Genomic DNA, 25,875 nt, shown 5'->3' with positions numbered 1-25,875 from the left:
CAGGGATCCTCTTGATGAATTGGCACCTTTATCATTATGCAGTGAACATCTCTATCTTTGACAATATTCCTTGCTTTGAAATCTTTGTCTGACATTAATACGGTCACTCCAACTTTCTTTTAATTGTGAAGATGGTATATATTTGTTCATTCCATTTGTTTCTATTGCTGCATAACAAATTACCTCAAAACTTAGCAGCTCAAAACAACACTCTTTAATTCACAGTTTCTGTGGTGTTAAGAAATCTGGGCACAGCTTAGCTGAGTTCTCTGTCTCAAGGTCTCTCATAGTCTGCAATCAAGGTGTAGGCTGAGCTCTAGTCATCTCAAGGCCCAACTGGGGAAGGATCCACTTCCAAGCATACGTGGTTGTTGGCAGGGTTCAGGTCCTGGCAGGTTGTTATTCGGAGTGCCTAAGTTTTCTGCTGGCTGTTGGCAGCGTGCTTGCCTCAGATCCTTGCCACATGGGCCTCTCCAACATGGCAGCTTGCTTCATCAAAGCATGCAAGCAGAGAAATCTACTAACAAGACAGAAGTCCCAGTCTTTTAGCCTAACCACAGAAGTGACATTCCATCACCTTTGCTGTATTCTATTGGTCAGAAGCAAGTCCCTAAGTCCAGCCCACACACAATGGCATGAATACCAGGAAGCAGGAATCCTTGGAGGCTGCTCCGTATCTGCCTCGAATTTGAGGTTATTATGGGACCCTTTTGAGAATGTCAGTGTTTTCCTGCTCTTTTGCCTTCGCGGAGTTGGAGCTTCTTTAATTCTATGAGGTTTTTGTCATAAATCTGTCTCTATCTGCTGGTGGCACCTTCTCTGGCTTTCCAGCACTGCTAAGCATTATTTTCGTTTTTGTATTTCTTGTCATTTCACCAAACTTTGGGGTGGGAAGAAAAATAAACTGAGGCACAGGGAGGTGAAGTAACTTTTCAGTGGAGTTGGAAGAGTCACCATGGTAGAGGGAGAACTTTTTATATATAAGTCAAGTGACAAGCCCCTCAACAATTCTGATTGTTTTCAAATTCTCTTTTGGAAAGGGCACAGCATGTGAACAAAAATGGTCTTGGGAATAAAGGCCTTTTGAAGCCAAATCCTGCCAATTATGAAAGCTGCTCTGGGCAGTAAGCTAGATAGATACCTCAAGAGATAGATACCTTGTGTTGTGGTATTATTCAGGATCTTCTTAGTTATCGGTAATTGTACCTTATATATTTAAATAAAATTAAATTATATAGAATAAAAATTTAACCTTTCTTAAAATAATCCAGAAAAAAAGATAATTCTATAAAGCATTCTGGAAGATTACCCTTCATGCCATTTACAGTGTGAAGACTGCTCCTAGATCTCTCCACTTCACTTTCCCAGCATCTTTTTCTGAGACTGCTCACCCAAATTCCAGCTTTACGATTGTAAAGTTTAAGTCAACACAATGCAAAGAAAGATCCGTTCCTTATCATTAGCCTACTTTAAATCTGGTAAAGACAATTTGCAAACATCTCAATCCAACATTAATTTCTGGTCTTCACTGTTTCTCCCTTAAGTGTTCTTCTGATAACAGAAGGGAAGATAACGCCACATGGCCTTTTAGACACAGTCACACATTTAGGAACATTCATCTTAATGTTTTACTCCCAAACTCCATTGTTATTAAAATTTATTGTTGCAGAACATTCCTTCACTAAGGCAGTTAATCAAGACCTAAGTTGGGAGGAGTTACATGTGACCTATTTTTTTTTCCTAAGAGAGGGCAGATAAGGTACCCCCACAAATGCATCAAAAAGTGAGGTACTTTCTTGTAGACATTTTATAATATAGCATGGTTTCTCAAACTTGATTCTTGGATTCTTTCTGTATTCACTTACTCTGTAATCTTATGAATGATGTATCTATAATGAATGTCCAAATTAAAAAACTAATACGCATTTTCTTGTTTCCTATTATCAGAATGTATTCATAATTTATTTCAGGAAACCACAAAAAGAGAGATCCTTCTTTGAGTTCTAAGTCAGATTATTATTTTTGAGGAGACCCTGACACCCCAGTGTTAAGTGATCAGCAGTTATTAATATCCATGGATAATATTCTTTTGATAGCAGGAAGAAACATTAAAATACAACATATTTAATAACTAAACTTGGTACTTTAACCAAAGTATTTGCAACATTCTTAGTATAGTTGAAAAACCTGACTGTCAGGTTTTTTTGTTCTCTACATCTATTCCTAAAAAGAATGTAGGCCTATATTAAGACAGAATTTGACGTTCTTTCACCTTTATTTTACATTATATTTTACTCACTTTATTATAAGATTATTAAGAAAAAGTTTTGATCATAACCTACTTTTACCTCCATCGTATTACACTGGAATTAAATCATATAGAAAAAAATGTTTATTAATATCACCAGATGTATCAACAGCGTGATTTATTTTTAGTTATGTAATGAAAAAAATACTTGGGTGTAGACTTTTTTTTAAACTGATAAACTTGAAATTAATGATGGTCATTAAAAGATTTTCAGGTTTTGCTTTTTTTTTTTTTTTATAAAAATCAGTATTTAGAATTTCACAGTGAAGAGGTCCTAAATTTCTCATACAACATGAAATTATATAAAAATAGAAGACATACACATCTTTAACTCTTTAATCCTTTGATTAAGCAGCAAGCATATCACTCTTCCAGGCCAAACACTGCTTAAACAAAAAAGAAAAATAATGACGTGCAAAATATTTACAAAATATACAAAGCACACAATAAAGACATCTCACTATATACACGTATCATGTTACTAATGAAGCTAAGATTTTTCTACTGTGTGCTCTAGTGTACGTAAATCAAATTACAGCACATCCCTCAGATACAGCACCTTTGCCCATGGTTGGGATAGAACGGATTTTAAATGAATCACAATATACTTAACAGCTGGACAGATGCTGGTGCTGACCAACCTGACTCACATATCCCACACACTGTATACTGAAGGTCTACTGACAAGAGACAAGACAATAGAAGCTGTATAGTATGCACATATGCAAGACAATCTAAATACTTTAAAAAAATGTTTTAGATATTTTCCTTTAAGATATATAACTGTCCCCATGGCTATTAAAGTAAAAATAAGTATAAATTCTTGAATATTAGGAATTTTAAATCATGATGATCCAATGAGAGAGAAAGAACACATCCTGGAAAAAGTTTTAGATTATGCCAGAACTTAAGGTCCTTATGGAAAGAAGTGGTCTAAACTTCAAAATTAAAACTAATCAATGGATTTAAGTCAATAGCTCTTTAACACTTCAGAGCCAAAGGTAGGGACTACCCAATATTTGGGGAATATACGACATCTCGAAATATAAACTAGGGCCTTTGATGTTGACCATTTCGTGAAATAGTTCTAAATGTGAGAATGTGAATGTGCAAACATTTAGCTTAAGTTCCACTAGTATAGCAATCTAAGCGATCTGTCCCTTTGCACAGGTCATGATTCCAATATGAAATCATTGTTATCAAAAATATTAGTAATACATTGTTGAAATACTATCACTTGTAAAATATTCTTTGTAGGTGCTTAATGATTATGTGTTGAATTAAGAAGACTTGAAATTTTTTGTTTCTTTATAAAAGGGGTCTCAGCATTTTAAGTTAACAGCATAATTGTGACAATATACTGATACATCTTTGGATAACACAGAACAAATTCTTAAATGTATTTTATGAAATAATGTTGATGACTTAACCCTAAACCAAACCCAGAAGTACAGGTCAGCTGCAAGGAATACACAAATGTATCCAAATAGCACAATAGAGATTTACCAAGAAAACATCCTTTATATTAAATACAGACCATATTAATAAGTCTGACGGCAATTTAAAGTTCAGAACCTAAACACAAAAAGGGTACTGTAAATAAATGCTTCCATAACCACTATCTCCACATAACTGACAAAATATAATTCTCTTCTAAAGTCCCCAATGTAGGCAACTACTAGTTAAAAGCAGATAGCACTTAGAAAGATTAAAAAAAAAAATCAAAATTAATTCCATTTTCAAGGAACTTAAAGACACTGTACTTGAACAGATTAAATCCTCATTTATATGTAAAATTATTACTCCGATCCTCTTACTACTGCAAGATGGCGAGTCAATGACCTTTAAGCAAGGACTTTGCGCTAGGACCCTAAACTGTGTGTTAAAGAGTTAGCAGGTTCAGTACATTCTTTGTGGGTTCATATAATTGCTTTGCAATTGATTAAATTGCTTTCTTTTAAAGGAATATATTTAAATTCCTTTAGAAAAAAAAGCAAGAGTTTTTGAAAAAAGGGATATGCAGCTATAATTTCTTAAATATGCATTAAATGAACATATGTCAAAATCTGAAATGCAGGCTATCTATTCTTGCACTCCTAACATAGGAAAATGTTAAAAATTAAATTAAAGAAAAAAGAGAAAAAGTCGAACATCCTTAACTTATGAAACTTAAGGAGTTTTCACAATTCCTAAGTCAATATTCCTGTACTAAGAGCCTTGACTATGAAGAGGCAGGAATATAAAGATTCTCAATAAAATAAATACAGTAAAAACAAAACAAAAACCCTCAGGTACATAGAATACTTAATCTCTTTTCCTTTAATGAGATCATGTCGCTGAATGTATACTCTAGAAAGGAGGCTAACTGTAGGCTTTCTGTTGTATAACATTTCAGTTGCGTGAACTAAAAAATTTCTTAGGCATCTACTTATGCTAGCCCACTGCCACAGAACTAGTTCGCAGCCTCAGTATCTAGGAAGGATTATTCTTTCTTCTTTTGCATCAGTCAGATGAGCACTGGTATAATGATGGGGTGAAAAGTTACTGCAGCTCTGTCCAATTTAATCTTAGTGCAGTGAGGACTGTGAATCTGTCTGAATTCCGATAAGTGATGGTGGCTGTTGACCACCAACTGTGGACAACACTGGTCTTGGGTTTAGACGGGGTGGCATAGAATTAGCAGGGCGAATGAGAGGTGGTGGAGGCTGATTTAAAGTTGGCCGGGGCTGGATGAACCGAGCCTGCTGCTGGAGTGGAGGAGGCTGCCGGTGAAGAGCGGGGGCAGCAGGCAGTGTTGGACGAAGAAGTGGTGGAGGCTGGTTCAGAGTGGCAATGGGGGCTGTTGGTGTTGGAGTGGATGATGGGGCAGGAGGTGATGGACCCAGAGTCCGAGGAGCCTGTGGGGTCTGTGCCTAGAGGTGAAGAAACAAAAATACACGTATGAGATGACAGTTCCTAATGAACTTAATACAATATAGTTTGGGCTGTCACAGGAAAAACAAAACAAAACAAAAACATAACACCAGTGTTTTTTGGAAGCACAAGCTTCTTTTATTTTAAACAAAACAAAACAAAAAACCAAAAACCGAAAAAGCAATGAAGCTACCAAACAGGCATCTTTATTAGTAAACAGCTTAACACTGGAAATAAAAATAAGACTATGAAAGAACAATACACTCTCCATTCTTCTAGGATCAGAACTTAGCATGTCATTATGACTTAAGAGTCACGAGAGATGCACCACTGAGTAAGTGTATTGTCAACCTTTCATGCTCATTTAGCTAGTCCTCTGACAAATTAACCTTACAGAACACCACACAAAATGGTGATTCCTCAACTCATATTAGCTCAAATTCCATACACAAACACACCTCCTCTTCTTCATCAGTGCTCTTCCCTGATGGCACATTAGAAGCACTTTTTGTCTCCTCCCCTAAAGTAGAAGCATCACCATTAGAAGCCTGGGTTCCTTGTTCTGCTTCCCACTCCTGCAATACCTCCTCTAAGTTAAACCGACGCCTGTAGTTTACAAAGAAGTTCTTCACTTGGCCAACAGTCTTGTTGCCAATTACATCTGCAATAGCTTGAAAATCTTTACCATATTTGCGGACACCTGGAAGGCAAAGTAAATAATACACCTGTGAAGGATCAGTAAGGAGAGCTGTGTGTACTATACATCATGCACACACACAAGATACCAGCAATGAAAATCCTTTCTGATAAACTCTGCTCATTTCTCAATTCTGAGATAGAGGCTAAGATATCAGGGTCACAGATGAAAACTATCAATTATGTCATTTCATCGAGCCAGCCACTTGCCTTCAACTGAACAATCAGAAACTTACCATTTTTTACATACTCAGTTATTTTCTCCAATCCTCTCTTGAACTCTCAAATACAGTCCATTTATTGTAAAGCATTGAATTCTTTGTTCCATCCTCAATTCCACATTCATTTATTTCCCTAGTAGCCAGTCACCTAAATTTGAGCAACACCGTTTGTAAACAAAACTGGATGGGAATGAACCATCTCTTTTATCCCCTCAATGGACTGAGTGAGTAGTCTTAGGGTTCCCCCATTAAGAAAAGCATTGTAATTTTGGTCTTAACACCAACTTCAACATAATTAATTGCCTATCTTACCAGGTACCAATGAATAGAAATGAGATAAGAATTTAAACATAAAAAGCAGGAGAATCATCATAATCTGATGGACAAAAAAAGGGGAAGCTATTTTTCAGAGTTTGTTGGATTTTAACTCATCTAACAGTTCTAAGGACTGTATATATGAAGGATTCCTAGATATGCTCTGTAGCCTAAAGAATTAGGGTATAATAGTGACTACTTGTAGATACTTGTGCTTATCATCACTACCTTAAATTTAAGAAGGATTGTACATTCAGTTATTAAAAAACTTAACTTCCATAAAATTATGGAAATTTTGTTAAATGAAGGATAATATTTGATTTATGAACTTGAGATAGTCAATTATGCTACAGAGTTTAAAGTGAGTTTATATAATCAGATGGACAATAATTTGCTCTTAAGGGAATTCTAAAAGGAATTCACTGACTCATTCTAGAAAGAGATGCACTTAGCTCAAAATATAAAAGCTGTCAAAATTTTTATTTTACAATTTGATAACTGCTTTTTAAAATACCAGAAAACAGTAACTCATTAATTAGAGATGAGAAAGGAGAAAAAAAATATTGATGTCTATGATATTAAAGTCTGTAATTTAACCTAAGCAGCCAGAAATACAGGGATTTAGATAAACTTAACATGTATACAATCACACATAAGAGATTAATATAAGGACATATTAATACCCCAGCAGAAATGCTAGACATATTCTTACTGATAGCTATTTGGGTGATACACCTATTACCTAAAGCACCAGCATGATATAACTCCTGTTTCTAAATTCTGTGCTTATTTTTTATTGAAAACTTGGGAATAAGTATCTCTTGCTACATTCAACTTGCTAGGCTTGACTCTATGGGGAGTTCCTTTCTCTTAGAGCATTCCTTTCTCTTAGAGCCTGACATTATTAAGCTATAACCATATCCCATGGTTAATACAGAGTTTTGGGTTTATAAACTATGCTCATTTGCTCTGTTCTCAAAGGGAAAGACATATGCATGACAACAAAGTAATAATGATACTTAAACATTGCTTACAATATTTTATTTTATATTCATTTACAATATAAATGAATTTATATTCTCTTAAATCCATGAGCTGATTTCCAGTTTGAACTTCATAATTGAGTATAAATTCTAATGGTGACTAAGTTCTACCAAGGGTTTATCTGGCAATAAGAACCCAAGGTCATTTCATATGAAGAATTACTGCTGCATACTCAAGTACTTCTCTACTACTTATACTTTGGAAAACAGCAACTCAACTTGAGATGACGGCACTGAAAAACAAATACTAATTGGAAATCACACACAGTGTTCTACCAGTGTACTAATTTTCATAATGGATATTTAATTTACATTCTAGAAATGACCAATGCTACTGAATACGTGAGTTTAGAAATGAAAACCTTAAATAAATCTAGGATTAGATCTGCTATATTTTTAGCAAGAAGTCACATTAAGAGTAACTCTGACTCCAAGTCTGACAATAATTACAACCCTCCGAACACCCATTTGTTTAGCAAAATATACTCTAAAACCTACCACTAAGCTGTCCCCAAGTCTAACTCCACTATATAACTGTCCCCTCTTCTTCTGACTCTATTTTTTTTGGTCTTCCACTTTATTTTCTCTTGCTCGATGGACTTCGCCTTGTCACTAATATTGTTGCATTTCCAGAATTGCATGCCCCCAAACCAAAACTACTTCCTATAGGAACTTTAGTTTACCCAGACACTTTGGATTTTCTTCAGGTCACCTAGGTTCTGAGTCACCTAGGTAAGTTTATCATTAACTTGTGTATGCTAGTCTCGTATCAACTACTTTGCAAAGTCTTAAGGCTCAGACCACACTGTAGACTTCTGTAGTCTGGCTAAGGAGCTCAATCACATCCTGAGAATAAGTGGGTCCAGATATTAATGTCTTTAACCTGCAGGGTGGCTGGGCCGGGTCTGGAAGAGCTTGAGCTCCTCGGCAGTCTCCTTTGGACAGACAACAGCCTCATCTGACTGCCTCAGTGTGCTATGAAAATTTTCATAGTTTTCTCTGTGTGCCATGATGTGAAAAAGGTTGGAAAGTACTATCCTATGGAATACAAAGTACCACCAGCATTACTACAACGCAGAGTACAGAGGAAGTGCTCAGGAAATACGACTGATTTTTCTTCTCCATAGGGCTTCATTCTCATATTCTTCCCAAGCTACAAGTCACATATGGCTGACTTCTTTATTACTTTCACATTCCCAGTGACGTTGCACATTTTGGCTAGAAGATGGAATTCTTAAGCTCTGTACTATGGCTGATAACTAGTCAAACTCTAGTGAAACACCAACTGAAGACTTAATGGGACTGACTCCTTCCGACGAATCCCCAGGTAGGCTTCTGTAGGTCAGCCTAGCAAGGTAGCGGTGCTGAGCAACCATCTTTAACAACCTATGATATCAGAGCTACTTTGTTACAACTCGTAGCTGGGGAAAGGGTCCATTCTTTTCCCACAGTTTATAAAAAAACAAGGTCCATCATATCTCATATTATATCCCTCATAAGAGTTGGTGCTAGAATGCTTAGGAAGTTCTTACTACAAAACTTGAAATTTCTCCTTCATTTTCATCATTAAATACTGCAGATATGAGAATTTTGCTATGCTTTAAAATATGTTCACCTTGATAAAAATTCAAGGCACAAAAAAACACATAAAATGGGAATGCTAATATTAATGACCTTGAAAACCCTAATTTGTATTCTAATGAAGGATCAACTTCTCATGGATTTCTTCAATAAACAGATGTTTATGGTCTGAATTATATCCCATATCACAGGCTGAATCAATAAAGTAATACTGTGAGACAATAAGATAGCACAACTATTCCTAATTAGTAACTCTATTTCCTTATGTGAAATACTATCTCTATCACTTTTGATTGACAATTCACTAAAGGTATCAAAAAGTAAACAAGTTAAATCATCTAATCACTCATTATCTCATTATGAAATAACAAATAAATGTAGAACACTTTTTAAATCTCTCTAAAACAAAACAAAAAAAAGATTAAATCTCTCTCACTCCTCCTGAAGATATAAAAGGCTTAGGTCCATCTGAACCACGGTTTTAAATTAAACTTGTGACCTTTAGGGCAAGAGGTCAGTTTTCAAAGGTGAGTGGGAAAAAACTTGAGAGAACCCCAGAAGAGGGAAATTAAATATTTCCCAGGGAGAGGAAAAAATTGTTTTCAGTAAAATTGCTAAATTTCATTTCAAAGTTACAGTGAAACAACATGGCTTCTACACTGGCAGATGAAACCGTATAATCTTTATAATATATACTTTTAAAGTTTTGTTTGGGAATTAACATAAAAATATTACTCATTAGGATATTGTGTTATCATTATTTTATTTTCCAACCAGTGTTCTATATTACCCAACCAAAAAACAATTCGTATTTTTAGAGCTTTGGGTAGTAAAACAGTAAGTTCAGGAGCATTTGTAATATGGTGTTTCCCAACTCTGAACGTGGTATTTAGACTTTTTTTTACTTTGACAGAAAGAATATCATAAATCTGCTTTTGGTATGTTTAAAAAGTTATTTTTAAAATCTTATTTTGGACTACAAAAAAAACCCACAAAGCCAACATTACAGTGACAAGCTACTTCTAGATATAGGTAATGAAAATTTGGGGGATATTTTTTTCCCTGCTTCTTGCACAAATGTCTTAAAGTGAGCATGTACTTGGTATAATTGCGAAATATTAATTTTTCAAAAATCTATTTTTGAAGTAAGAACACAGTGACATCTAGAAACTCCAGGGATATGGTTCTTTCCTATCAATAAGAGGTTAATTTTAAACTCAAACCGTTCAGGAACATGCATTTCTTTACACCTCCTGTAAATCTTGTCAAGAATTCCTAGTAAAGAAGGTAAAAAAGATATCAACAGCAGTGGGACAGTGATTGGTGCATCTGGGCAACGGCTAAAAGTCAAAATCATATATTGTCTTTCCAATGTCTAGCCTTTCTCTTCTGAAGCTTCCCATCTTCTTGCTACAAGTTAAATTCCATCCCCAAGATGCTGGGAATTTTGAATCATTAATTATCTGAAGCAAGTGCATCAGAGGGTTGACAATTATACTTTTGGGCCTCCATTCTTGTGATATCAGTTATAACAGAAGAAACTCTCTAATGCAAACAGATAACTTTTAGATGGAAAAGTATGAATCTATCTCTACCTCCTTTTGATCATTCATGTACTGAGGATCATGTAAGGATCGTTACAATCCTTATGCCTTAATCAACAGCCAAATCTCTTTTTCCCCCCTACTTTAGGGACCATTCTACTTTTTTTAAAGTAGGAGATAAAATTAGAAAGAAGACAATTTCTAGACTTGCAACTTCATTGCTCCTAAAAAGGAATGAATGTATAAACTATAGGGAGAGAAGGTAAAATTCAACTGTAAGCATAACTCACTTGAACATAGTTCTGTCATTTCCTGTTTTATACCAGAAGGCAAGTAATATAAAAAAAAAAAAACAACTAAAAATTAAAGTTGATGCCTTGATAAAATTAGAAAAATTTTTTGTTGTTTACCCTAATATAGCACAAATATTGTAGTTGGGAAGCATATTTTTTTGTTTGTTTTTGTTTTTTAGTTTTTTACCACTAATGACTATGAAATGAATACATTTAAGAGGAGACATAAAATAAAAATGTCAAACATTGTATACCATGCTTCTGCTCCTATACACTTTAAAGAGCAGATGTTTTGCACTATCATTTAAATGTATTGTTACTTTTTGAAAACAGATAATAATTGTTCCATTTTACATGAAAAAAAATACACCTAGAATCTAATTCTTTTCTTAATTCTTGCTTAATAAGGAATGTTTATCATATGAATATCAAGATTGATTTTAGGATAATTTCTAAAAGCACCACAGATTAGAAAAAAATATTTATATATATGACATAAGCTACAAACAGGGGTATTTCACCATTAACACAAATATGTGAAGACTATAACTGGCCTTACTGTTAACTAATTTGTTATAATAGAAATTTTAGATACTCAAAGCTGAAACAGATTACAGAAATTGTAGAAATACCATTCTTGGTAAGTATTTTAAGAGGATTAAATTAAATTAAAGCAGCATTTATAATATCCCACTTGGGGACTCTCAAAGAATGCTATTGAAGTTATAACATAGTTAGAACTAAAATCAACATAATAAAGTGATAGATTACACAAGTAAAAGCAGACATTCCTATCTGGTCTGAGCATGATTTCCCCCCCTTCCAAATAAGGGAGAAAGAAGGGGAAATGGCTTATTTATTTATTTAAATATTTGTTGTTAAAATAATATTTATTTACAATTTAAATGGCTAGTACTTAGTTAACAACAATATGAGCAGATGGAAGTGGGAAATATATATTTAAGCCCTAGGAAATGATCTTAATATACTTATTTGGTTTTCAGAATTACAACAAAAAGTTTATTTAATAGTAGAGTTAAAAAAAAAAATAGTAGAGTTATAAATCTCACTAGTGACACTAGAGTCAACATTTCTCTCTCTAGGTCACTGTAATGGTCAACTACGAGCAAGATAAAATAAAGCATTTAACAAATGAATGTCAAATCAGAATCTACATGTAAAATGTCTTGAATAGAAAGTTCTATATAAATTAAAACATGTTAATATCAAAACATAAATGATTTGAAACTGAAGTGGCCAGAAGAATAATATCATATAAAGGCTTATCATAAATAAAGACTAAAAAGAAGAAGAAAAAACCAAAAACAATTGCCTGCTAAGATAAGTACTTCTGGATTACACATGTTAAAATAAAAAGTTCAATTATGTACCTTAACCACACTGAGACTCAGGTACAGGTGACATTACTATACGATTATACTGTTTATAAGACACACTTTTGAGTATTATATAAATACATGGGCACATGAAGCAAAGATGGCACTTTTTAATTCTCCCTAAAATAACTATTTTGGACACAAATAGCTTAGCTTTGTTTTATCGTAAATAACAAAAACAAACAAAAAAAAACCCAAAACAAAACCAAAAAAACCTAAAAACTCAAAGTGAAAATAAAAATTTCACACACAGAGTCAAAATAAATATTTAAATAAAAACGAAGACATTAACATACTAAGAGAGTGCTTTCAAAATCCTAAGAACATGAATCTTTCCATACAAATTGCTCCATTAGTGTAATTTATTCAAGGATTACTTTTCAAACGTGCATAAAAATATGACACTGAATATCCCTCAGGAGAGAGGAAATGTTTGATTATTTCTATAAATACTCCATTCTTGTAATATTTATAAGCTGAAATAGTGTCCACATATATAGCTCAACTCCATATGTAAATCTTTCCATTGTCCTTCTCTTGAACGCAGCTTTTCATAATATCCAACCCAGCCATAAGATTCAGTGGACCCTACCACTTAAAGGAGTACTGTAGAACAATATCAAATCCTGATTCTGTACATATAGAGAAAGATTAACCCAGACGTCCTAGCCGATTCTCTTAAGAAAACCCTTTCACTGGGATAACTTCTTATATGAAGAGTACAGGATTAGTATACTAACCTTTAAGCAATGAAATACTGGAAGACGGGGTTAAATTCTATAGGCTACTCTGATGAAGGGAAACAGGCTTTACATCAGTCAAACCAATGCCTACTCAAATAACTATGTTAGAGCCATAAGACATAATTCTAAATAAATATGAGACAGCCATTGAAAATACTAATTTTTTAATCAAAAATTTAGATTGTCAGTTTTTAGTTTTAAAACAGCTATTATTGAACATTATAAACTAATTAAACTTTTTCTGACTCATTCAGAAACTTAATTCTACAATTACAGATGTGCTCAATGCACATCCAGCACCCTGCCTCCATCGAATCAAGTATTTCTATTTATGAAATGACTGTATACCAAAGGGAAGGCTGACATTATCCTGCTGGCACCCTCCTGTGACATTTTCAAATCACACTGGGTGAGTAATTCTTACTCTAATTCTAACTGCAGAGTCATCTATTAATCAATCTTTAACTACATTATTCTCATATCCGAATGATACTTGCACAACATTTTTGAGTTAAATATTTTCTCTATGTTTGAATACTTGGAACTATTTTTAAAGATATATGTTTCACTGGGGCCCAACTCTCTTATAGTAGTTAACCTAGACAAAAAAGCTATTAGTACTCAATGCAGAGGGCTCAGCCAGGAAGAAACAAATTGTAAACCAAACTTAAATCACACAATCAGTCCTGCAGATAGTTCATCTTGAAAGGGAAAAAAATCTACAACACTGAATTAAAACATACAATATGCCCTTCTTTAAGTAATTCAAATACAAGAAAATCCAAGTTTATAGTGCTTCCAATTTGCCCATAGGTATTCATATTACAAAAAGTTTTCTGCCATACAATTCAACAAAGCATTCTTATAAATAGTGCATTTAAAATTGTATGTGTATATATATATATATATATATATCTTAAGCCTCTCTTTTGTATAAATAGATATATTTAAAGTCAGGTTTTGAAGCATTCAGTGGCATATCTCTTACGTAAGTTATGGTACACTGAAAGTAAAGCATATCATTAATATTTTCAGTACCTGACATTTATCAAATACAGAGTAATCAGGGAAACCAGAAACATAAATTAGTCTATGCTTTAAATAATGAGTTATTGACTGATACAGTAAGAATGAACCCAACTGCAGGAATACTGAAGCAGAGGCACGGAGAGACCAAGACTTGTTCAAGCTTGTCATCACCATCATTTATTTAGTGCTGAGAATGCATTACATGCTGTTCAGGACCCAAAATGCACACAGGCTCAGTATGTCACATCCACAAGTACAAAACAGAATTCATGGTCACCAGGACTTTGTGGTGAACACAAGACCCCTTTCTTGATCCATTTCTAAAGGAAGGGAAGAACTATGGTAGTCACCTTTCACGACAAGTTAAATAATTATTAACAACAGTAACTGCTTATCTTTAATATACCTTGCACTGCTAGAAGCTGCTCCTCTGTGGTCCAACGGGCATTAATTTTCTGATTTGACTACAAAATTAAAGAGAAGTTTCCTAATGAGGATATGAAGACAGACATTTTTCCAAAGTGCTTATTTTTTTTAAACTTTTCACCAAATCACAGACAAGAGATTACTAAAACTCTGATTTATGAGGATTTCATTTTTATAAGAATTAAAAAATATATTCTGAATTACCTTTTACCAACACAAAAAGATAATGAAAGGGAAATGTACCATTTTGGGAGAATGAACAACATTCGCACTTATACTCTAGGCAGAGATATCAAAACTGAGAAAATCTATTAATCGCCCATTTTCCAACTACAATGTTCCTATCATACGTTGCAGATGTTAATTTTAGCCTAGTTTTAAACATTTAAGAGACTTTGTTTTCTTCAGAGAAGGATCTGTGACTCTCTCTAAAATTTCTTCTCTTCATATTTAGATTATACCTATCCTTACTCCATCAAAAACAGTGTTGCATAAATTAACATAAAACTGTAGATCAGGTCTATGCCCTAAAATACTTCTTTAAATTTCTAAAGCAGAGAGTGACCCACTATAAGAATAGATTTTCCCCCCAAGACCTCCTACATTCTTTCCAGTATTTTTGTTTAAAAAATTTCTAAGTTTAAGATTTTTACTATGGCAGCATTACAATATCAATTAAACACCTAACCAAATTTCACTAGTGTATACCCACTGCTGAGTAATCAAGAACCTCTGGCAGTAGATGGAGGGACAGAAATAAGTATGCCAGCCTACAGAGGTTTGCAGTAGAAACTGCCCAGATAAAGTGGCCAATGTAAAACACGCACATGCTGGACAAAACAGTAAGAAAGGCTTCCTCTGAGAAGGGGTGTTTAGGTCTTATCTCACTTGTAGTCTTAGCAATAAGTGTTTCCACAGTACACAGCGGTTCTGGGTAACACCAACTTTCTCACCATGAGTGAAGAGGTATAAGCAAGCATTTGGAAGAAAGAATGAAACAAAGATTCAAAAAAAAAATTAGGAGAGAAGAAAGAAAAAAGTAAAAAAAACACCTATAGTAAAGGAGGAAAAAACCTAAAACACAAAGCACTGAATTCCAGATGATCAGATTATAAAGGGATAGCAAGGCAGGCCAGGCAAAGCCTGGATAAGCCTCCAGATTAGGATACTGGTGATAAGGTAAAGGAATAACAGTAAACAGGCGAAGAGAAAGAGGGGAAATAGGACATACAGAAGCAGTAATAAGGGTGAACCAAGGCTAAAAAAGTGAAAAGAAAAAGGAGATGACAGAGGAAAAACTAGCAATTAATCCCCCAAGAGGAGTAACAAGAATGAAGTAGGAGCTAATATTTGAGTTAATACCCAGGCAATCTGTTGCTACCGTGGCTGTGACAGGTAGACAGAAGAGGCCCTTGGTACCCAAGGATAACTGGTACTGGAACCTATTTAAAACAGGTCCAAATATTTCAGAGTAAATGGTTAAAAAATAAAGGGTTGATAGTAACTTGATCTGAAATATGAAACTAAAACTTAGGAAAATTAGTTCATTAAAAAATAGTCACTGATTCCACTTACATGCTTTAATTCTATTTTTTGGCATACCTCTTCTGACTATTCAATGGTATAACATTCTCTAGCTTTGCAATTTACAACATGAGCATAGCATATAGGCCATTTTTGTTTTGAAGACTTCAACAAATTTCTCTTAATTCTTTGTAACCCCTCTTAATTCTTTGTTACTCAAATTATTCTTTTTTAAAGTGCTTGTCTCAGTCACCATCCTCTTTTTTTCCACTGTTAGTTCTGCTAGATATCCGTTTGTCAACAATTTTGCAAGCAATTAAAGTCATTCTCGTGTACTTTCATAGACTTCAGGAAGTTTCACAACTTTTGCAAGGCTTACAATTTCATTTTGTATTTGCATTATATTAGCAAGAGAGTAACAGAGAAGGATGTTGCTGTGATGGATGGGAAGGATAACAGCTAGAGTTAATTAGGGAGAATTGGTGAGTAGAGCCTCATTTTATAGGTGCTCAATTAATTAGTGAATATTTTCTTATTTGGCAACTTTTGCTTCTCCATGTATCCCTTAGATTAATGAACATTTGGATACTGAGGATCTCTTGTAATACTACATTGCAAGTTGTTCTTAGGATTAAAGTTAGGATATATGTAGAACATCTAGCACAGTGCCTTAGCAGCAGAAATTGATCAATCGATGTTTGTTAAACCTGAAAGGCATAAACCGGAGGAAAAGGTGTCATTAGTGAAAAGGGAACAAAAGGTGAAAGAGAAATAACAAGCACTATGAAGACTTATTTTCAGTTTACAAGCATATCAGGAGATGGGATGAAGACAAATAACTACTATTAAAATTAAAAAGTACAGAGTATACTGGGGATTCAAAGATGAGAGGGAAAAGCCAAAATGATTAGAATAGGGAAAAAGGGAAGTTGAAGGGACTAGAGTCTGAGATGGGTTTAAGAATAGGAGAAGTTTCTGAAAGGCAAAAATGAGGAGAAGGCATACCATGACAGGGAACAAGAGGATTTTTGCCAGGAAGAAGTGATAAATAAGCCTGGAAGGTTGGTGATACTTAACTAAACCAAAATACGGTAAGGACCACTTTCGGAAGTGCCATAAAAACCAAGGTTGATGAGTTCATACTAGATTTAATAAGCAATTGTGCTGGGCGGGGGGTGGGGGGGGTTAAGGAGCAAGGGGAGAAGGGTAGGATTTTGAGCAGAATAAGACTTTAAGCCTAGAAAGCTGGGAGAAGGGTGATGCTGTTAAGGATTTAGGATTTGGGAGATGTGGGAAGGCAAGGCTAAGATGAGGAATTTAACTTGGGATACACTGAAAAAAGGTATTAGGCAGGAGGCTAAAATAGATTCATCTATTCAAACACTTTTTTTTTAAGTGTCTGGAAAATGTTCATGAGGGAAAACAATGGAGTCATCTTACTAAAACCAGCCTGTGAATTTTTTTAAGTTTTTTTTTTTCCTCCCAAAATTACTCTTGAAATGTTCTTACAAAGGTAGCCACAGAGATAGGCACAGTCTCTCAAAAAGTCCACATAGCCAATTATTCTTCCAGTATTGGAATGGGCCACTAGTTTCTCAGTTAAATCCCAGATGAAGCCTGTGGCTCGAATTTAGGATAGTACTGAATGAAAAATATGAATACTTATTTAAATACTAGAATATCGTTCAGTTCAAGGAAATGCTCAGGAGGCACGTGGAAGCTAAAACTGACTAAAGGAATGGTGGAGTCACAGTTTCCAGCTCATAACTGCTCACTCTGGGGCATACACTCAATAAGTGGAGTTTAGGCAGAATTGCCAGTACTATTGCATTTGCTATTACTAAACATACTCTCTCTTTTTTATTTGGCCAATAACTATAGTTGAATTTATGTCATTTAAAGGTACATATGATATGACTTTAATACAGCAAAGTGATGAGACTGTAGATTTCCAAACAGAAGAGAAATGCATTCTGAGGATAAAAATTTGGAGAATGTCTTTATTTATGTAGAGAAAGAAAAATTACGGCTGAGAAGGGAAAATAATAGTTATAAAAGAGAACATAACCTCTCAAAAGTTAGAGGAAGAAGGAGGTCATCACTATGTGAAGGGCTCAGAAAAAGGCAAGGGAAATGAGTTAGAGCTGTGGAATTTGGTCATTAGCACCAATATTAATCTTTAAGAAGACGCTTCAGTGGAAAAATGCAGAGGGGGAGTTGAAACTGTATGGAATTTAAAAGTCTTATGTGTTACAAAATGGAAACAGTGGAAGAAAGGGAACACTATAGGAAAAAGAGAATCAACATTTAAAAAATACATAGGATTCCTTTAAGTTACTGATTTTTATATTTTAGGCCCAAGAAACTTTGGTAGAGATTTGTTTAACTTAAGGAAAGGACAACTAGACTATATCTAGGAATCTAAAACTGTGTGGTAGTTATGGTGAGCTGTGAGGTACCACTGAGAATATTCTTTTGCAGCAAACCCCAGTATGAAATACTGTTGTTTTAAAAATAATAAAATATTAATATAAAACAATCCAGTATATAATAGTAACGATAATAATGTAGAAGGCCCCAAAGAGCCTTCTAGAACAATCTATGACATCCTTAGTGAATTCAGCATCTTTACTACATTCTTCCCCTGCTAAACTGTCTTCACATCTTTCCCATCTTTGTCAGTAGTAGATCCATACTACCTCTGACTTGGAAGAGTTAGAAAAGGTCACTGCTACTCAATGTTGAAAATTCCATCCAACATCCATAATGAAAGGATGTCACACACCTATGCATGAAAATACCCCCAGACTGGGAAATTTCTGGCTTCAAAGAGCACTCCTTTTTCAGTTTCTTCCTTCCTAGATTCATTAATCTCCTTGCTCCCCACTTACCTCCTCCCACAACAAATCAAAGCATAACCAAACATAACACCACTCCCCACAACACTCTCACATACTTTCCAAGAGATACAGTAACCTCTACTTTGCAATGTTCTCTAGATTTATCACTTGCTGTCCATTCCTACAACTAATACCTGACACTACCCAGTACCCGTTTACCATTTACTTTATCACTCACATGCTTGGTATTTTAGCAGCTCTAAAGTTTCTAATGTATCTTGTAAAACACTGCCAGGATACCTTTCCCAAAATAAAAATTTTGCATTACATCCTTCCTAAATTGAAGAAGCTATAGGGCCTTTCCATTTGACTTAATTTAAAAGGCAAACTTCTCTTCCTAGCTTTCACAAAGACTTTTTGTTTTCACAGTGGTCTTGCCCACTGACCTCTATCACAAAGAAGTCCCTGTTAAACTCAACCTTATTAACATCTCTCATACACCCTGTGCATTCATCCTCTGCAACCAAGTTTGCCTTCCCAAGTAGACAATATGCTTCTTGAGAAAACACTGTTTTATACTTCCACTGAATTCTCAATAGTAATTAGCACAATAATGAGCACATAATAAGTGCTCAGGGAATATCCAGTGCTTTTATTTTTCCCCACTGTATTTATATTTTGAATGTACTGCTCAACACCAAACCATTGTTCACGTTATTCCCTTCACCTGCCCTTTTTGTATGTGCAAAACTCCTACTCATCCTTCAAACTTCAGCTGAAACTTCCCCCTCTAGGAAGTCCTCGCTGATTACCCTAGCTGGAATGAATAATAGCCACTTGTTTTCCTAAGATCTTTACTTATAAATCTATAACTTCAATCAGTTTGTCTTATTATATCTAGACTATAAATTCTTCTTTTAAAAAGTAGATGGAAAAAATCTATCCTTCCTCCTTTTTAGGTGTCGCCTCTTCCCCCCACACACAGTGCCTAATGCAGTGCCTTACATGAAACAGGTGATCATAAATACTTAGGGAAGTGAATGGACTTTCTTCACCAATATTTTCCCTAAATGAGTGAAAACAACAAATACAACCAAATGAATAAGTAAAGCATCTTAGTAACTGTTTACTTCCAGTTGAGTTACATAATTTAGTAGCCTACTGTTTAAAAGGTTAATAAAATTCTTTTATTAGGTATTAGGGAGAAATTTTTTAGGTTAGGTACCAGCTAACCCAAAGGTAAGGGGATAGATTACATGATTTTTCAAGGCCTTTACTATGACTGTTAATCTAGTGTTTTGAAATACATCTATTCAGGTTGCTCTCCCCTGTAAAGCAATAGGAACAATATGATAAATATAAATATATCCTGGGCATTTTCTAGATGATAAAACATATATACATTGTTCAAGTCATGTGAGTTCAAAATCAACCTCAAAGTAATATACAAACTTCAGTGTATGGATTGTAGTGTGTTAAGATTTTGATTGTTTCATTTTGATCATTATTTTTACAATAAACCAAGAGATGTAACAAATGATAACTTCTAAACCAGTAACTACATTTATTTATTTTTAAAATATTTTTTAAGATTTTTTTTTTTTATGTGGACCATTTTTAAAGTCTTTATTGAATTTGTTACAATATTGCTTCTGTTTTATGTTTTTTGGCCACGAGGCATGTGGGATCTTAGCTCCCCGACCAGGGATCGAACTTGCACTCCCTGCATTGGAAGGTGAAGTCTTAACCACTGGACCGCCAGGGAAGTCCCCCAATAACTGCATTTAAATGTGAGAATCTAATATACACTTTTACTATTATATGAAGACTTCCAAAAGTAAGAGGCAGCATGGCATTAATCTAGGACAGCGTGGCATTAAACTGGACTCTAAGGATCTGAAATATAGCCAGAGTTTCACTATTTACTAGATGTGTGATCTTGATCAAGTCAGTTAATCTCTCTGAGGCCCAACTTCCTCATGTAAAATAACAGCATTTACTTCATCTACTTCTCTGGACTTATGTGATCATCAAAAGAAGCAGCATATAGAAAAGTTATAAATGCTATTGTACTTTCACATCTTGCTTTATATAATGTTAATGAATGAGACTGTTCTGCAATTTTCTGGAAAATTCGAGATTAGAATTTTATTTCCTTGAAAATTTGGTAGACTTTTTCTGTAAAGTTGTCTTGGCCTGCTGTTTTCTTCTGAGAAAAAATGTTAATTGTTCCTTCAATTATTTAATGGTTATAAATTATTCAGTTTTCTTTCTTTTTAAGACACTTTTGGTAAGCCATCTTTTCCTAGGAATTTCTAAGTTTTGTTTAAATTTTCAAACTTATTGGCATAAAGTTTTTCAAGATATTCTCATAATGTTTTCAACATCTGCTATACTTTTTAATTTAATTTTTAAATTATAAACTCATAGGCATTTTAAGTTTTTTGCTTTTATGCATTTTATAATGCATAATTAAATACTAAATTAATTCCAATACAAAATTTAATTTTTTGTCGCAATAACATAACATAAAATAAAGCAGTATTCTTTGTATTACACTATCTTTATTTAACTATCACTAGAATATTTGTCAGTTTACCTGGGAGTTTGGAATGAGATATTAGTCTATGTATATTTCATTCTTTTCCATTGCCTGACCTTCTTGAAAGAGACTATTCAAAACAAACAAAAACAACTTCCTTCATAATGATTCTTCCTTTCTGAAAGATTCTAATGAGTAAGATGGCATATGAAGTACTACTCTTCTGCCTCCCCCATCCCCTGATACATATTTCCTTTGTAGATATTTCAGTCAACCTGTGATTTGGGGGAAAAAAACATCCCATTAAGACCAAGTAGGATTATTTGATTATTACATACATAGAAAAGCAAGTCCAGGATATGAAGCATAACACAGGAGTCTTAAAAAAGAGAGAGAAAAGAGAAAAGACTTTATAATAGAAGCTTCTGTAAAAATATTTGATTGGATTTTATGAGCATTTAAGTACACCCTTAGTCATCACAAATATAAAAAACATATTAAATTTTAGCTGAAGTACAAGTAAGACTTGAGAAAATGGCCAATCTATATCTTGCTTTTAGATTTCATACTTTCCGGGATATGAGTACAAGAATGTAAGTCCACCTACTAAAATCCTAATCCTAATTGGACACCTGAGCCAAAATCCAAATACACGAAATTAAAGAAAAATTTTGTTAAAACGAGCTCCTTTTCTTGTGATCTTTTCTTCCTGTTACCAATTTACACAGGTAGGAAAGGGCTTTGAACAAACACTGCTCTAGACCTAAAAATGCCCTGGCTTGTTCATTAATGACCTTCTAGTTTCACATGCACTGGGCCTACTAGTATCGCTATTTTCCCTAATTACTTTGCTTGATAGGAAGTGCTAAGGACAGGAACGAAATGATTTAATGTAAATCATTAGCCAAGTCTCAAGAGAGTAACTATCTAAATGACAAAATAGAGACATAATAAATTATCCATATTATAAAACCTTCAAAGTATTAACACGTAACCAAAATAGTAGTTGAACACTGGATAACTCAAAGAACAAGGTTTCACTGTACTTAGCACATGTACTCTTCAATAACATACCTCAGGAGGTTTGAATTCTTCAATTCCACCTTCCATTTTCTGTTTAAGTGCACTGTTTACTTGCTTAGCGTTCTGAACCTTCAACAAAATAACCCAAAATATGAATCAGATCATCTACTGAGGTGAATTTTTGAGTACTCAGTAAGTGAAAAGGATATATATCAACACCCTGTTAAACTGAAGTTCGTGAGGATAGGACACTTATCACACTTAGGGTGCGATACAACACTCATTCAAGTAATATACACATCAACTATATACATATCTAACAGACTCATAAATCATAGTGTTTGACTATCTGTAACAATGTCTCTTATAATCCAAGACAACTGGTATATAGGGATTAAATTCCACCAATATTTCTCATTACCATAATGCTTTGATCAAATAATAATTATTCTAATAAGAATAATAATGATGACAGTGGATAATATTTATTAGGTGTTTATTATGTTAAGCATCATTGTCAGTGCATCATATGTAATAAATCACTTAATTCTCATAACTACTCTGTGAAGTAAGTACAATCAGTTCTGTTATAACCTGACATACGCATTCTCAAAAGCCACTGTACTATGCAAAACTGCACAATAAAAACCACAGGGCTTATGGGGAAAAGGAGCTTGGGACACAACACTCAAAAACTTCATCAGTGACACGTAAGACAGACACCTAATAAAAATGATAGCATAGTTTTTATACAGTCTAAATAGTAAAGAAATTCACAAGTGTTAAAATAAAGATGATACTTTACCTTAAAAGGTTGCTTACGTAAGTGGGTGTCAAAATAACTGCAATTTGTGAGTCATTGGGAAGTGGTAGAAGAAGGGTTATTTGAAAACAGATAAAAAGTTTTAACACCAGATGTGGATGTGGATGGCACATAACACACAGTGAATTGAGGTAGCTGGTATACATCTGAAATGTGTGGGCATGTACTCAGCAAGATGTAGTTCTTCCCTAACAAAAATCACATGTAAGCAAATGCAAAAGTCACATCATGTTCAAACTGTTCCCTAGTATGTCAACTGTGTTGGAAAAAATTCATGTTTTCAAAACAAGCATTATAGCAGAACTGACTCTATTTCTATTGTAACAATTTAACGATGAGGAAGGTAAGGTACAGAGAAATTAAGAAACTCCCAAGGCTATAGAAATAGGAGGTAGAACCTGATTTTTTTTTTTTAATTTATTTATTATTTATGGCTGTGTTGGGTCTTTGTTTCTGTGCGAGGGCTTCCTCTAGTTGTGGCAAGCGGGGGCCACTCTTCATTGCGGTGCGCGGGCCTCTCACTATCGCGGCCTCTCTTGTTGCGGAGCACAGGCTCCAGACGCGCAGGCTCAGTAATTGTGGCTCACGGGCTTAGCTGCTCTGCGGCATGTGGGATCTTCCCAGACCAGGGCTCGAACCCGTGTCCCCTGCATTAGCAGGCAGATTCTCAACCACTGTGCCACCAGGGAAGCCCAGAACCTGATTTTGAACCATGCCAAGTTTTAAACTACTATTCCACTAGCAATTTTGTTAATCTCTACATAGAATATTAAGGGTTAGGATTTTTTGTTTGTTCATTTATTTTTTTTTCTATTTTTGTTTTTCCAGTATGGACAATCTGATATTTATAAAGTGATGTACAAAATTTTTTTTCACCTGAGATCTTAAAAACAAAGCTAAAATGTATAAATCTAGGTTGGTTCAAATGTGGTTAATTGATCAGCCACGTTAGATAGATATACAGAGATAAAATGTGAAGTCTCAGTTTTTAGGGATTTCATAGATTAGTGGGGAGATAAATAAATATAAAAGTATGGTAAGTGCTAAAACACCTCACCTAGTCTTGGAGAGAGAAAGAAGAGAGTGGGTTTGCATGTGTTAGTAGGTGTGGATCATGGGGAAGATTAGGGAAAGTTTTCCAGAGGAGATGACACCTAAATTGAGTTTTAATGGATTAATAACAATGAAGCAGGTAGACAAGATTGTGGGGAAGGAATGTCTTCCAGGCAGAATAGCATTAGAAAGACACGACAGCCCTAAAGCAGCAGCGGCAAGCAGTTAGGCTGCGGCCAGACCAAAGAATTTGAATCTTGCCTAAAGACTGAAGGAAACCTTAAGCAAGGGAGCAACATAACCATATTTGACTTTTATAACGATAATTCCAGTAGTAATCTGGAGAATGAGGTGAAGAAGATAGAAGTTAATGTAACAATCCGAATGAGAAACGTTGAGGACTTCGATTTAAACAGTAGAAATGAAGGGGTGGCGGTGGCTGTGGTGCACAGAGATGGGTTAAGGAATAACTTGGAAACAAAATTTAGACGTCTCTGTAAACAACTGATTGTGGAGAATTAGGGAGGAGGAGGAATCAAGGATAACTCTTTGGTCACTGGTTTGAGTAACTGAGTGTATGTGGTGCTATTCGCCCAGACAGGAAATGCAAAAAGAGGAACAGATAACTAGTGGGCACGGAAGAATTCAGTCAGGACACTGCTTATGAGATGCATCTGGGATATAAAAGTGGTAGAATTTGCAAATCCAAGAGTGCAAATCTTTACTATGTTACACATCAAACGAATATCCAAGAAAGGAACTTAAAGCTTTAAAAAAGATCCTTTATAAAAATCAATAGGACTTCCCTCGTGGCGCAGTGGTTGAGAATCCGCCTGCCAATGAAGGGGACACGGGTTCAAGCCCTGGTCCGGGAAGATCCCACATGCTGCGGTGCAACTAAGCCTGTGCGCCACAACTACTGAGCCTGTGCTCTAGAGCCCGCGAGCCACAACTACTGAGCCCACACGCCGCATCTACTGAAGCCCACGTGCCTAGAGCCCATGCTCCACAACGAGAAGCCACCGCAGTGAGAAGGCCGCGCACTGCAACAAAGAGTAGCCCCCACTCGCGGCAACTAGAGAAAGTCTGCGTGCAGCAATGAAGACCCAACACAGCCAAAAATAATAAATAAATTTTAAAAATAAATTAATTTAAAAAAATCAATAAAAATAGTCTTAAGTGAGGTAGTAGTGAATTAGTAGTGTTGAGGATTAAGTATGATTACAGGTGACTGAGTACATTTTATTCCTTCATTACTTAAGAAAATTCTGCGCACTTTAAAAATATCACAGGCAAAGTGTTTCAGAAGTTCTCTAAAGAGAAGGAGTGCTGTGGGTTGGAAGATGGGAGTCCTGCACACAAGTATGGTTCGACTAAAGGCAAAGCATTCAATCAAATATATACTATATATATACTTGAGAGTCCAGGGTCATATAAGTCAAAACAAAGGAATTCTAAGAAGGAGGAAGTGGTTGCCAAAAGAGATAAGAACCAAGAAGAGGGCATTAGACCCGGCAACTTGTTCATAAACAATCTTAAGATAGCTTTTCAGTGGCAGAAC

The 25,875-nt window shown here is 34.9% G+C and overlaps 1 protein-coding gene across 8 annotated transcripts in view; it reads right to left on the bottom strand.

Annotated features, from left to right (window-relative positions):
- Positions 1-2,678: 2,678 nt before the first annotated feature.
- The window catches only part of RCOR3 (REST corepressor 3), a 49,688-nt gene continuing 26,491 nt past the window's right edge, over positions 2,679-25,875 (bottom strand). For 4 of the 8 annotated variants that reach the window (XM_061187507.1, XM_061187508.1, XM_061187512.1 and 1 more), the window contains 4 exons: positions 22,490-22,567; positions 14,490-14,547; positions 5,680-5,921; positions 2,679-5,220 (listed from right to left, as the gene is read on the bottom strand). In XM_061187507.1, coding sequence (XP_061043490.1) covers positions 4,876-5,220; positions 5,680-5,921; positions 14,490-14,547; positions 22,490-22,567 — 723 coding nt within the window. In that variant the 3' untranslated portion in view covers positions 2,679-4,875. Of the gene's footprint in view, positions 5,221-5,646; positions 5,922-6,153; positions 6,287-14,489; positions 14,548-22,489; positions 22,568-25,875 lie in introns of those variants that run through there. The other 4 variants (XM_061187510.1, XM_061187511.1, XR_009700583.1 and 1 more) reach the window with 3 other exon arrangements.

The sequence above is a fragment of the Eubalaena glacialis genome, chromosome 3 (assembly GCF_028564815.1).
Source record: "Eubalaena glacialis isolate mEubGla1 chromosome 3, mEubGla1.1.hap2.+ XY, whole genome shotgun sequence".
Classification (NCBI taxonomy): domain Eukaryota; kingdom Metazoa; phylum Chordata; class Mammalia; order Artiodactyla; family Balaenidae; genus Eubalaena; species Eubalaena glacialis.
The sequence above is the reverse complement of the archived record's forward strand: the minus strand, read 5'-3'. Positions and strand labels throughout refer to the sequence as shown.